Here is a 14,965-nt window from a genome sequence, read left to right on the forward strand (position 1 = left end):
TTTTCCTTATTACCCAGCTGACCATGTTGGGTCTACACATTAGACACGGTCCTGCCTGGAGTAGACAGGAGATACTGGATCTCCTGGGTGTGGGGAGAAGAGGCTATGCAAGCACAGCCATGGACCAGCCACAGAAACATGGATATCTGCTAGTACATTGTAGGGGATGCAGGCAAAGAGGTATGATGGGGACCAGGAGCAACACTGCATGAAAGCAAAGTAACAGCACCTGGTATACCACAAGGTCAGGGAGTGCAACAATTGATCTGGTGCTGAGCTGCTACTTTTATAATGAGATGTACGTCATACTTGGCCAAGACCCTACCAGCGTGCTGCAGACCACCATGGATACCTGGGAGGAGCCTGAGACAGAGATCCCAGCCTTGAACTGTGAGCAGGTGGAGAAGAAGTGGGGAGATGCAGCAGGGCGGCTTCAGCCATGCCCCAAGCCAGGACCTGTTTGAGATTCTGGCACAGTCTAGTCAGTCCCATCAGCTAAGCACGGATGAACTGAAGAAGGGGAAGGGATCTTGGGTAAGCATGTTCATGCATTTTCTTTACAATGTTTAAGTTTAAAGATGGTACCAAGCCCATCCATCCCCAAGCTAATAAGGCGCAGATATCATCTTTTCATTGTTTTACTTGTAGAAGAAGAAGCAAAAGGTACAACAAAGGTAGGAGTTGGTACATGCTTTCATTGGCAGGGGGCAGGCAAAGCAGTTTTTTTTTAATGTACCCTCCTGAGAGATCTCTATGAAACTTTCATGAAGGTTGCTCTACACTCCTCTCCCAAAGGTTTCTAGGGATGGCTGCCTTATTTTTTCTTCCTTTTCTGACACCATTCCATGACAAGTTTGGCTGGCACCATTGCAGTATACATGCTAGCAGCATATCGGCTCAGGTGACTTTGGGACACCAGTAGCAGCTGTGCTCTCTGTGCCTTTGTTACCCCCAGGAGCGAGATATCAGCTAAAATCACGACCACTTGAGAAAAATAGTGCCAATATTCAGTGCTGTTGCCCTATGCTCATACCCATGGAATAGGGACAGAAATTCTATTGTTTCATGCAACCAAAACTCCTTCCCACCCACCCCTCCTCACCTCTGGCAGGCCATACTCACCATCACTGGGGCTGGAGAACAGTGCTGTGCAGAGGCGCTCCAAAGCTGAAAAGTTTTTATCGGAATAAGGGAGGGAGTTTTGAAACTTATCTTTCCCTTTCCATTCTGACTGTAAAAGTGGCAAAGAGTCCTGTGGCACCTTATAGACTAACAGACATATTGGAGCATAAGCTTTCGTGGGTGAATACCCACTTCATCGGATACATGTAGTGTATGCATCCAATGAAGTGAGCTGTAGCTCACGAAAGCTTATGCTCAAATAAATTTGTTAGTCTCTAAGGTGCCACAAGTACTCCTTTTCTTTTTGCGAATACAGACTAACACGGCTGCGACTCTGAAACATGTAGTGGACTGTAAATCCACGATACATGTGTCTGTTTTTATCAGCATTTGCTGCTGTTGCTACCTTGAGGGGCACACCTTTCTCACCCACAGAATGCCAGATCCTGAGGAGGAGGAGGAGAAAGAAGACGACTAGGAAGGACATGTTCAGTAAATTCCTGAAAGCTGGTGTTGCATCAGACCATGAACAAAGGGTCTGGAGGGCCAACATGGCAGACGGCATGAAGCAAGAGAGAGTGAGCAGGAGAAAGGCCCAGGAAAAGTAGTGGGAGATGCACCAAGACGTAATGGGTCTTCTGAGGCAGCAAACAGAAATGCTTTTGCAGACCCTGGTTGATGTACAGGTCCAAAAATCCTGGACTCCCAACCCTTTGCAGTCCTGAGAGAACTCCATTCTAGCAGCTGCATGCACCATCCTACATTCCATGTGGCATAACAGTCACATCTGTATTCCTACCACTCCACGTGGGGTGCCGGCAAGGAAAATCACAGCTTCACGTACACTGACCTCTGAGAGCCACAGCTAGCATATCTGTAGGCACAAAGGATTATATTTGTACACTGAAATGGACAGAAATGTTAGCTGCCCTGCCAATTTCAAAGTCCCATTCTGTTAATATATGTTTAAAATTTGTATTGCATAGCCTGCTGTTTTTTGCTCATGGTTTTTCTGCACTGTTTTTGCCACTCAATTTTCTATTTTTGGAGAATAAAATTATCGTTAATAGTACACAACAAACATTGCAGAATGCATTACAGTACTCAAAGCACACAGTACTTGTAATGTACAGCAAGCACCACATAACTCAGAGGCTGAGGGAAACAGTCAGAGCTGTAACTAGGCAGCAAACACCAAACATGTACTACCAGCAACCAAAACTCAAGGCACAGAGAACAGTCCAGCACAGAACACACTTATGGCTGACTCCTAAAGTGTGGTACTTCTGCACATCTGCAAATACAGGAGAATCATGTGTCTTGTGTTTATGAGAATAGTGCAGAGCTCTGTGGGCTCCATGCTTCTGTCAGAGATGGTGGAAACCGAAAAGTGCCATGCAGGATTGTGGGGTTTTAAAAATAAGGAGCAAAAATTATGGGATATGCCTGGCATTATGGGGTGGAGACACTTGCATGCTGGGAACTTGGCCCCTAGCTCTCAGTGATCCATGGACAAGTCATTTCTGTCCTGCAAAAATTTCCCAACAGGCATTGTGCCAGACAACTGTGCATGGCACACTGCCCTTTGCATTGACACAAGCAGTCCTGGTGAGTATGTGCAGTGCTGGTGCAAGCAGCCAAGTATGCACACACATGAGTGATATACTAAGTTTGACGGCTGTATACTGATGTACATTGTGTGAAATAAAGTCTGTGGCACAGACATGGCTAAGGGGCTGATCAAAAAGGTGAGGTGTGGAATGACTAACTCCCATTGATTTTAATGGGAATTGGATTGGGAGTGTGCCACTCCTTAGGGAAAGGACCTACAGCACCTTTCAAGATCACACTCTAACTTCTAATGTATAGAAGTTGGCTCTCAGCTCCGTATGTCTGTGTGAAGAAAATGATGTTTAACAATATCTACGTATCACACAAATGCATAAAATTACACCTTTGGGTGAATGCTGTATGGCAGTACATCACCCCAGCACAGAGTTCCCATCTCCCTGCATGAATAGGAGCTGATCTTTTCCCTCTAATATTTTTGGATCACAGGTCGTCCACTTGTTATCTCTGGAATTAAAGAGCTGAAACTTAAGAAAACAACACAGTCTGGATTTCAAGGCTTCCACAGGGACAAATATACCACAATTCCTGAACGGACTGACAGGGTTTTAAGTGCAGAACTATTCTGCAAGTGGTCCTATGGCGAGTGTCAAGATATTGACTTTGACTGCATATGGTACGTACTGAATTGAATCATGTCTTCTGGCAAATTTATTATTCTAGACTCCCTCAAAAACAAACAAATCAACACTCCACATGCAGTAGGGACTGCACAGACTGTGCCCTAAAAGCAACCCCAGCTTGCTTTTTGTTACCATTAAAACTGCCTTATTTAAATTCTCTAGGCCTGATTTTCAGTTGCTGAGCACCCACAGCTCCCATTGACTTCAGCTGAAGTTATGAGTGTTCAGTACTTCTGGAAATAAGCCTCTGAGTGCTAGATGGTCAGGTGGTGTAAACTGGTGTAGCTCCGATTCAGAGTTCTGCTGATTTACACCAGTTGATGATCTGGACTGGGTAGTTCATATTTGAACACAGCGCACCTCGGCAAAATAAGCTAAATAGCTTAAATAAAATGCTGATTTGCAATATTACAGGGTTAGGGGGATTAGAGTGGGAGTGGGGAATTGGTAAGGAGAGGGCTTAGTACAAACCGTGTGTTATATTGTTGCTAGAAAGAGAGACAGAGGAAATGAAATTGAACTATTACAGATAAAAGTCAAGCATAACGACAATTAATAAAATGTTTCATCAGTAATTTTAGAACTTTACTTTCATACAATATTTTTAAGGGGCACTGTTCATGAGTGTGTCCTTGAGGCATTTTCTGGGCCACCTGACTGTGGGGAATACTCACCCTCTCACCAGAAGACTGTCAACAATATTCAGATGCTCACCCTGGCGAGAGTTCCACAGGTATCTTTTTCACCATTTAATAATATTTAGCTCATAATGAAAATACAGTCGTGGGATCCACTGAGAAGTTCAGGCTGAGCCCATTTGTCTAGATAACCTAAGTAAAATATGAAAACTGCCTGAAGAGGCAGCTGTTTTGGAAAAGTGAGAATGCAGAGAAAACGCAGAGCACTTCCTGTGAAGATAAAGGGAGTGAAGGGAACTCAGCACTTCACAGGAGCAGACTCAGAAATGAAAGGGAAGAATGCTACAGAATAACATTCAAGTGTTTCTAAAATGGGCCCATTTTGTCCTCTTTGCTCTCCTTCCTTTTGTGACCTTTCAGTTGTTTAAATACTTTATCAGATTGTCATGCGGGAAAGTGTGGTGACAAACTGTGACAGTTTCAGATTTTTATCGTTTCAGATACAGGAGATTGAAGTCACCTTGAACAACATCTATTATGACGTCATAGACCTGAAGAAATTTGGATTGACCAATGACAAGGAGGTGAGGGAACTTTTAAAATATTAAATGCATGGAGTCATCTAAAAAACCCAGCCCACTAGAGATGTGTTTCCTTTGCACTGCTCTGGTTGTGCAAATTGGCCACAAAAGCTAGTTTAAGCGGGTTCCTAGGGATTCCCTCTTGTGATGTAGGCCAGCGTGTTGAGGGTGTGGTGAAGGAAAGGGGATGTGGTCAGACCCCTGCTGTGCTCCAGAAATCCCCAGCTGCTAGAACAGCCTCTTGCTGTTTTGTTGCAGCTGGGTATAATTTAGACCTGGGCACAACTCTGGGATGGGAGGGGGACAAGGGTGGAAGCTGTAGCATTTGTCTCCCTCCCCGTCAGCTGCTCAGAGTGGTGCCCAGGTCCAGCTGAGGAGCTGGCCTGATGAAGTTACACTAGTATAAACCTGGTATAAGTGAGAGGAAAATCAGGATATTTGATTTTACGATTGCCACTTTTGACAGATGAATTAGTCTTCCCCTATTCTCTGTTTTCTTTCCCCTGGATCTGGGTCCCCTTCCCTCACTACTCTTATCCTGGCCCCTTTTAAACAGCCAGTATAGGTCTGCTCCTGCTCCCATTAAAGTTCATAGCAAAAATCCCATTGACTTCAATAAGGGCAGGAATGTTCCCTGTGGGATGGATCTTTTGAGGTGTTGAGTGCCCTCAGGTTCTATGGAATATTGATTTTAGTTCAATGATACCACGGAGGTTGATGGGTACTCCAACTGGAGAAGAGCTACTCATGTATGATTGCTGTCTATAAATATATCAGAGGGATAAATACCAGAGAGGGAGAGGAATTATTTAAGTTCAGTACCAATGTGGACACAAGAACAAATGGATATAAACTGGTCATTGGGAAGTTTAGACTTGAAATTAGATGAAGGTTTCTAACCATCAGAGGAGTGAAGTTTTGGAATAGCCTTCCAAGGGAAGCAGTGGGGGCAAAAGATCTATCTGGCTTTAAGATTAAACTCGATAAGTTTATGGAGGAGATGGTATGATGGGATAATATGATTTTGGTAATCAATTGATCCTTAAATATTCATGGTAAATAGGCCTGATGGGATGTTAGATGGGGTGGGATCTGAGTTACTACAGAAAATTCTTTCCTGGGTATCTGGCTGGTGAACCTTGTCCATATGCTCAGGGTTTAGCTGATCATCATATTTGGAGTCAGGAGGGAATTTTCCTCCAGGGCAGATTGGAAGAGGCCCTGGAGGTTTTTCGCCTTCCTCTGTAGCATGGGGCATGGGTCACTTGCTGGAGGATTCTCTGCTCCTTGAAGTCTTTAAACCACGATTTGAGGACTTCAATAGCTCAAACATAGGTGAGAGGTTTTTCGCAGGACTGGGTGGGTGAGATTCTGTGGCCTGCGTTGTGCAGGAGGTTGGACTAGATGACCTTCTGAGGTCCCTTCCAACCCTGATATTCTATGATCATAATGGTCCCTTCTGACCTTAGTATCTATGAATCTATGTATATGTCATTTATGTGCAGGTTCTGGTGCCAGTGGAGATTCCCTATGCTTCTTATACATGCACTCTCAGTAGGAAGAAGTGCTTAAGAGAGCAAGCCTAAAATGCAAGAGATGAGCAGCAAGTCAATTGGATGGATGTTTTGACCAGGGACCAACTGAACATATGGGATCCATTCACACGTACAGGACACACTTACCATGTGGTTTTCTTTTCAGAATGTATCCATTCCATTCATTGACCTGACTTTTCCCTCTACAAATTACAGAGATTGGGATTTTGAAAGGAGCCTAAGGAATTCAGCTATCCAAACCCCAACGAATCTCAATAGGATTTTTGCACCTAATTCCCTTGGGTTCCTTTGGAAATCCCAGCCAGAAACATTAAAATCAGTTCATTAGAAGACAACTATGTTTAGGCTTATTATGAAAGTTCCAGTTAATTAGTTAATGTCTGTAACGTGCTTTGCACATTTAAAATCCTAAATCGGTTATATAAATTATTTATTAATGTTCATGCATTAATTCATTCTTCCTATTAACACTAAAATTAATTTACTGGCATGAGATCAAATTTTTAGGTGGTGTAAACTGGTATGACTTCAATGGATTATAATGATTTATGCAGCTGAGGATCTGGTCCAATATATTTAAATTAGAGAATTATTACTTATATTACCGATGTAAATTCAATTAGATCCTGATTTCTTCATGAAGCAAATGAAGAAATAAAACCACACTCTACCTACTTATATATTATATCTTCTTTACAATATTAATAGTACAGATGTTGACTAATGTCCATTTAAGGGTTCTAGTTAGATGGCTGCTGCATTATTGCTCATCAAACAAACAGTTATGGGGATTATGCAGCTATAGAATTGCTTCTATGTTAATCATTGAAATGCTTAAGGTATTTCTTTGGGGTTATTTACGTCTTGTTCTTTAATTTAACAATACTATCATGACTTTTGAGCAGGCAGGAATCAACCCAAGAAGTGAGCTATGGCTTTCTGGGGAGAAAAATGGGTAGACAAATTCCACTTTATTTACAACTCATTTAAAATATTTAGTTACTCCAGGACATAGCTTTGAGCACAGATATTAAATAGCAAAATCAGCACATCTTACTCCTATGTGTTCACAACCTGCAGCTGACACATCCACAATATAAAACCTGCTCAAATCCCATCAGCTTGAAACTGCTGCCTTTAGTTTCCAAGGGCAGGATTTTAAAAGCTACTAAATGACATAGGAGCTTAAATCCAATGTGACTTGTGCCCAAATCACTTAGGCACTTTTGAAAATCTCACCCCAAAATGCTTTGGGCATTAAAATCCTCACTCAATATATTTAGACTTATTTTGCCCTACTGGATCTGATCACGTGCTTTGGGAAGCACTAAAAATTAAGGAACACATCCTGAATGGGAATTTAGGAAACTGAGGTTGCTTGCAACATAGGAGCATCTCTTCCTCTCTTTTGCACAAAAGGATTCATCTGCTTGTCTTAAATGCCGCATAAAATTTGAAGGCAGCTATTGCTCATCAAAATGTGACATCTTCTTAAAGACAATAGAACAACTTATATCAAAGAATGGATTTGTTCCAGATGTGCTTTTATTTGCCTGAACCGATGACTAGTTGACCCAACTAATTGGTCTGTAGTTCTTTTAACTCTGTGCTGAACATTACTTCCTTCCTTGTGTGAAGTTGAGGGTCTCATCTCTTTTCTATTTCTGCTGCATTATTATTTAAATGACTGCATGGTCTTGTAGATTATCTATGCCTCTTTTAATAGAAAAATAAAAAGCAAAGTTTAAAAGAAAACTGCTTCTTGATTATTATATTGAATTAGGGAAGAGCCCATATCGATTTCATTAAAATGAATATATGCCAGATAACATTACTAATATTAATTTCAGATCAGTCTCCCCCAAAAATGTTCCACCTCTTCGATTTAAACTAAAAAAAGGATTCCCCTGAACATTGCATTACCCACCTCTTCCTAGGTTAAGCAGGTAGTTTATTGTGTGTGGACAGCCCGCTCATTGTGGTATGACAAACTTAACGGAAGCAATAACACAGAAAGAAGACAACAAAACCCTGTTCAGACTTCCCATTGGTTCTGAACACACATCACTGCTCATGCCAGGCAGTCTCTCTAGAGCTCTGTAGCTGTGCAGGCATTTCAGCCCAGCTTTGAAAAGATATTTAAAAAGTGCTCTGCTTGCAATTGCAATGCCTAAGAGCTGGATTTTTAAAGGTATTTAGGTGCCTAACTTTCATGGATTTCAATAAAAGTTAGGCCCCTAAATATCTTTAAAAATCTATGTCTAGGTGACTTAGATGGCTAAGTCCCATTTTCAAAAGTGACTGAGGGACTTGGGAGCATAAGTCTCATTAAAAGTCAAACTAGGATTTAGCCATCTAAATTGCTTAGACTTTGCAATGCTGAGCAGAGCAACACCTGAAAACCGTTACAAATCTGGCCTGCGTGTGTGACTCTTAGGCAGGCTAAATAGACTGATGAGTAGAAAAGTGCCAAACATCCAACAAGAACTCATGCAAGAAGAGGTGTTATACCTGAGGTCCTGACCAAACTCCAATCTGGATCATTACTTTCTACCTACACAGACTCCCTGAAGTTTTATCTGTCAGAATAATTCTTCCTCCCCAGTCCTAAAGGGCTGCAGAGGTTGACTGCACAGGTTTCACTCAGAGTTGGCTCTTGGCTGTATTTCTGTGGTGGGTGAAATGACTTCGATATGTATGTGGCCTGATGTCAACAGGTGTTTCACCTGAGTAAAGTGCACAGGAGCAGTCCCATAGTTTGTAACACTTTTTGAAACCTTTGAGACGAAAGGCACAATGTAAGGTAAATGTAAATCACTACCATTAAAAACAGATGCTCCCTGCTGCCCATTACAAAAACATGTGGATGTGGAGTCTTCCACCAAAACGCCCTCCAAAATAATTTCCCTGGCTGCATATGTATTGGAACTAAGGGTGCTGGGGGTGCTACTGCACCCCCTGGCTTGAAGTGGTTTCCATCATACACAGTGGTTAGAGTTTGGTTCAATGGCTCTCAGTACCCCCACTGTACAAATTGTTCCAGCACCCCTGCAAATTGGCTGGGGGCTGGACCTTGCATCTTTGGTCCATCCTCCCACATAGTTCACTAGTGGCCTATGGATAGGTCCCTACCAAATTCATGGTCCATTTTGGTCAATTTCACAGTCATAGGATTTTAAAAATAGTAAATTTCATGATTTCAGCTATTTAAATCTGAAATTTCACAGTGTTATTTTGGGGGTCCTGACCCAAAAAAAGTTATGGGGGGGGGGGTCACAAGGTTATTGTAGTGGCGGGGGGGTTGTGGTGCTGCTATCCTTACTTCTGCACTGTTGCTGGCGGTGGTGCTGCCTTCAGAGCTGGGCAGCTGGAGAGCGGCGGCTGCTGGCCGGGAGCCCAGCTCTGAAGGCAGATCCGCCACCGGCAGCAGCACAGAAGTCAGGCTGGCATGGTATGGTATTGCCACCCTTACTTCTGCACTGCTGCCTGCAGAGCTGCGCCCTCAGTCAGTAGCTGCCACCCTCTGGCCCCCCAGCTCTGAAGGCAGCAATGCAGAAGGGTGGCATGGTATGGGGTTTTCACCCTTAATTCTGCGCTGCTGCTGGTGGGGCACTGCCTTCAGAGCTGAGCAGCCAGCCAACAGCCATTGCTCTCCAGCCACCCAGCTCTGAAGGCAGCACAGAAGTAAGGGTGGCAATACTGTGACCCCCCCACAGCTCCCTTTTGGGTCAGGAACCCAATTTGAGAATGGTAAAAGCACACAAAAGACCAGATTTCACGGTCTGGGATGCATTTTTCATGGCTGGGAATTTGGTAGGGACCTCCCTGTGGAGGCTTGCAGACTAGACTCCATAACCTACAATTAAAACTGAACTGGTAGTCTCAGATATGCACATAAGTTCCTATCATTTGATTTCCATTCCTATACCATCCAACATGTGGTCAATCCTGGTAGCTGGCCAGGAAGGTTTCACTACAGTCCCCATCAACTACTGATTAAGCTCCAAATGCAACCAATTTTATATAAGACGTGTGCAAAGACATTGTTAAATGGGCTAAGAACATAGAGATGAAATTCCATTTTCAAAGTCAGTACAATTACTCTCTATAAATTGACCACACCACAGTGCAGAATTGTATATTGTGCATAGCTAAGTATGATACGAAGAAAATTTTCTAAAATAATATAAAATCTCTTATCTTTTAAATATCATCGGGCAAGTCTATTGCAGCTGCGTCAATCTTTAAAGAAAAAACACAGTTCACTTCCACCCTCCTTTTTATTTTTGGACATTAGAATACCACTTCCACATGAAGCCAATAAAAGTAAAATCCAAGCAATATTGTGCCCTCATATTTTTTTCTAAATGCTAGAAGCATAATCCTAAAATGAAGTGAACTGCTCTGAGATTTCCAGTTACCAATAAAATGGTTGACTGTAAATATCAGTAAGAAAGATTTGTTAAGATAAAACTATCTGCTGTTTGGGGCACGTCAAATAACCAGCCAGCTCTCTCATGGGAAGTAGATAGCTGTATACAAGAGGAAAAATTGTTAGTTGTATCTAGCTATAGGAGTAAAAATATTACACAGAACTCAGTAATAATCAGAATGTGAACTGTATCTCAGAATGAACACCTCGCAGTTCAGAACATGCCTAGAAAGGAAGGAAAATCATTCTCTCTCTCAGCTGGGCACTAACTTATGTGAAACAGGCAAGGTACAAATAGCAGTGGTGTTAGGAAGGACTTTTATGTGCAGGATTCCTACAGCTTTGCAAAATTCTCCTTGCCTGCTAACATGGGGTGAGGTTTGCTGTTTGGTGTTTTTGTTTGTTTGGACAGGTGAGTAAAATCTCATTATTTTTACCTTTATTATCAATCATCATAGCAAAGGGTGAGTAAGTAGATTTTGAGACAGGGCTGGTACATTTTTAAGACAATTTTGGGAGGCTGAGTTTATATTGGACAAGATTGTGGTTTGCCTTATGCACCTGTGTAAGGGAGGGGAAGAAAGGCCCTTTTACTCCCCTTTACAGGCTGCCTCCATCATGAGTCACAACACAGAGAAGGGAGTAGACTCCAGGAGGCCACTTCTTCCCTTCCCCTGCAGGCAGGTGGTGAGTGGGCAGGCAGGGGTGGGCAAAGGGGTGACATGTTAACTCCGACCACCCTCAAAGCATATACTGGAATGGAGGAGGTCATAATCTGGTACAAGTCTAGAGGCAAAGCCAGGGAAGGAATTGTGATGTCGTAAACCCCATCTACTCCAGACCAGGGGCATTGCAAGCAAAGGTGAGCCTGCAGCTGGCCTGGACATTAACTAATCCAGGCTGTGGTGGACCAGGGACAAGTTCCTAAGTCAAGGACCTCTCATGGAGAACATGCTGTCAGCTGCTTCCATTCTTTAATATTGAGGGAGCTCCACCTCAAGTGCCTCTGTTGATCTCAAATGCAGGAGGATAGCATGGGGAGGGAAGTGATCTCTCACCAGGTAACCAGCTCCCAAACCATTTAGGGCCTTATAGGTTAAAGTAAACAAGGATTCCATTTGGAAGCTCATTGGCAGCCAGAGCACGGGTATAATTCAATGGCAAAAAAATAGGTTAACAGAGTTAAGATTGTTTGGTGTTCTGTCATCCCATAAGCTGAGCAAAACTCAAATGTCTGAAAACCAGGAAATGCACAGTTCAGGCTGCTCGTGCATCCTTAACTCTGCCCTCTTTCAGCAATGCCTGAGTACACCCCATCCACACACATCTTTACTCTGCCAACCCCACAGTTGCTGAAATGTACAAGCTCCTTTTACAACCCATTCACTCTCATCCACAGGAATCCATCTTACATTTTTAAGAGACAAAAAGAACGAGGGAAAGGTTTCCAACTTCCCTCTGCTGCACCAACATCATATGTTCTTAATGTAAAACACCACTTCCTAAGCTCAGCATTGACAACCTCCAGAGATCAAAACTCATGAGTTGGACTCCCAAAATAACCAGATATTGAAAAAAAGATATTCTGTGGTTTTTTTGGTCTGTCCTTTGATTTTTGAAATCCGCATGGCCATCCCCAGTGTGTGTGTGAGATAATTACTGTTGCCCACTCTCCCCAATTTATTGGGTAAGATGATCCCTTCTTCAGGAGTTCTCACCGCCACATCTACTCATCCCCTGTCCCCACCCTCATAAATTCAGCTCCCCTTTGTTCCCCCTGGGGGTTCTTACCCCCCTCCCAGGCTGGGAGGAGCTGAGTGGGGTTCCCTCTCCTTTTTCCCAGGCTGGGGGGGTCAGCCCCAGGGGCTGTTCACCCCCTCTGGCCCATCCCAGGCTGGGCGCTGCAGGAAGGGAGACAGGAGGAGCAGAGGCACCACCCCATTACCATTGCTCACAGGAGGAGAGGGGGTGGATTGAGTGGAGCCAGGCTGAGCTACTGGCCCTCTAGTTCCCTCCTCCCTTCCTGTGAGGATCGCTTGGGGTTGCTGGGGGAGAGAGAACTCTTCCTGTAGCTGCTCACCCACAGTGGGCGGGCAGGCAGGCAGGCAATCAGAGGGCTCAAATTTACTAGAGGGCTGGAGCATCTGTTATCACCAGACTGGCTCCAGCCCCAGCCAAAATCATGTCATAGGTGAAAAATCATGAGAGCTGGCAGCACTGTAAGCATGCAGCTGCTCTTGCTTCTGTTTCTGAGTCACTCACCGTGCAGCCCCTTGTCGAGCGCATTGCAGCAAGATAATCACGTGAGAAAAGCATGGGAAAGATGGCAAGGTCAGTGAGAGATGTTCACATTTGCCCCACCAAGCACAGATGAAAAAAAGTGCTCTTGGCTTCCACTTCGACTTGGATGACCAGCCCCAGAGCTAACAGAACACCCTAGCAGCCAGCACCTTTGCCACACCTGGCAGTTCTACACCCTCCAATACGGGCACTGATACAAGTTCGGCCAACTCTTCTGGTGAGTTCCCCCAGTCCAGAGAGAAAAGTGAAAGACTATAGAAGAAAGCGGCGGGAAAGGAAAAAAGGGACGAGAATTAGGGAAGGAAAGAGAAGGACAGAGAATCCAAGAGACACAGTGAGGGGAGAAACGTTTTTGGAATGTAGAGCTGTTACCAAAGTGAATACCAGTGTTTGATTTATATTTCAGGGACTCAAAAGGGCTTCAGAAAGCTGAGCGTGGGTGGCAGATGAGCCCAGTATTCTTACATATAGGGGAGGAGTTTCCCACATCAAAATGCTGGCACTTCGCATGGTTTTCTCTGTTTTAATGTGCATGTCTGATGGGAAATGTTAGAGAGTTTGGGCCTTAATTGCTTTGGTGCTTCTGCAATGTCTTAAAATCTTCTAAACGACAGGAAATTGTTTCAGATATTTCCAGAATGTCCAGGTGAGGGAATCCCAGAGCCCCATTTCTATTGATTGTACATCAGTACCAACTTCCAACCTTGGTCATGTTTAAATGGCAGCATATTTATGGAAATGGGGACCACGAGTAGCAGGGATGTGTCCCTGAGCAGCTCAGGCACTATGCACACATTCACCCCTGCACCCTTTGTTTTCACTGACTCTGGCTCTGCTTGGAGACATTAACTCAGATACGTTTCTCTCATCTCCATTCTCTTCCTCCTGTGGGAATCCAGCACCATGAGAGGACACAACGCTGCATCAGCACATGATTCTGAGACCCATCATGACAGTCACCAAATTGATCAGCTCTCCCTCCCACTCTGATCCACTTTAACCATTGCACAGAATCAGACATCCTCAGCTTAGGGAATAGCACATAGAGTTAATATAGAAGAAAACCACATACAAATACTAGATGCAAGCCATTCGAAATGAGGGATGCAATGAGATGAATATAGGAATGCCAATGCCAGCATGTTTGCGGTTGCCTTGCTAGCAGGTAAGATTTTATTTTATAATGTACCTGGACTTCAGCAAGGCTTTTGACACAGTCCCAACATGACATTCTGATAAGTAGGCTGGAGAAATGCGGGCTCAACAGAACTACCATTAAGTGGATATATAATTGGTTAAACAACCCCAAACACAGAGTAACTATTAATGGAATGGTTTCAGAGTGGTAGCCGTGTTAGTCTGTGTCAGCAAAAAGAACAAGGAGTACTAGTGGCACCTTAGAGATTAACAAATTTATGTGAGCACAAGCTTTCGTGGGCTAAAACCCACTTCATCGGGTGCATGCAGTGGAAAATAAGGTAGGAAGATACACACACACACACACACACACACACACACACACACACACAGAGAGCACCCATTTTTTCATGTTCTCTGTGTATATATCTCTTCCTACTGTATTTTCTACTGCATGCATCCGATGAAGTGGGTTTTAGCCCACGAAAGCTTATGCTCAAATAAATTTGTCAGTCTCTAAGGTGCCACAAGTACTCCTCATTCTTTTTATTAATGAAATGATGTCAGATTGGAGGGAGGTCTCAAGTGGGGATCTGTTCTGGGGATCTGTTCTGGGTCCGGTGTTGTTCAACATTGTTGTTCATGACCTGGATGTAGGAATAGAGAGCATACTGATTAAATCTGCAGATGACACAAAGCTGGGGGGGGAGGGAGTTGCCAACACTTTGGAGAATAGAGCTAAAATTCAGAGGAACCTTGAGTACTGGGCTGTAGACAACAAAATAAATTCTACAAAGACAAATGTAAGGTGCTACACATTTAGGGAAGAAAAACCAAATGCACAATTACAGAATAGGGGACAACTGGCTTGGCAGCAGCACTTCTGAGAAGGATCTGAGAGTTGTGGTGGATCACAGCCTCAAAATGAGTCAGCAATGCGATGCTA

The 14,965-nt window shown here is 43.6% G+C and overlaps 1 protein-coding gene across 1 annotated transcript in view; it reads left to right on the forward strand.

Annotated features, from left to right (window-relative positions):
- LOC102932244 (uricase) overlaps window positions 1-8,021 on the forward strand; it is a 37,821-nt gene extending 29,800 nt beyond the window's left edge. Inside the window, exons 5-8 of the mRNA XM_007068767.4 lie at window positions 3,181-3,367; window positions 3,984-4,107; window positions 4,513-4,596; window positions 6,099-8,021. Coding sequence (XP_007068829.2) covers window positions 3,181-3,367; window positions 3,984-4,107; window positions 4,513-4,596; window positions 6,099-6,179 — 476 coding nt within the window. The 3' untranslated portion in view covers window positions 6,180-8,021. The remainder of the gene's footprint in view (window positions 1-3,180; window positions 3,368-3,983; window positions 4,108-4,512; window positions 4,597-6,098) is intronic.
- Window positions 8,022-14,965: the final 6,944 nt, after the last annotated feature.

The sequence above is a fragment of the Chelonia mydas genome, chromosome 8, assembly GCF_015237465.2.
Source record: "Chelonia mydas isolate rCheMyd1 chromosome 8, rCheMyd1.pri.v2, whole genome shotgun sequence".
NCBI lineage: Eukaryota > Metazoa > Chordata > Testudines > Cheloniidae > Chelonia > Chelonia mydas.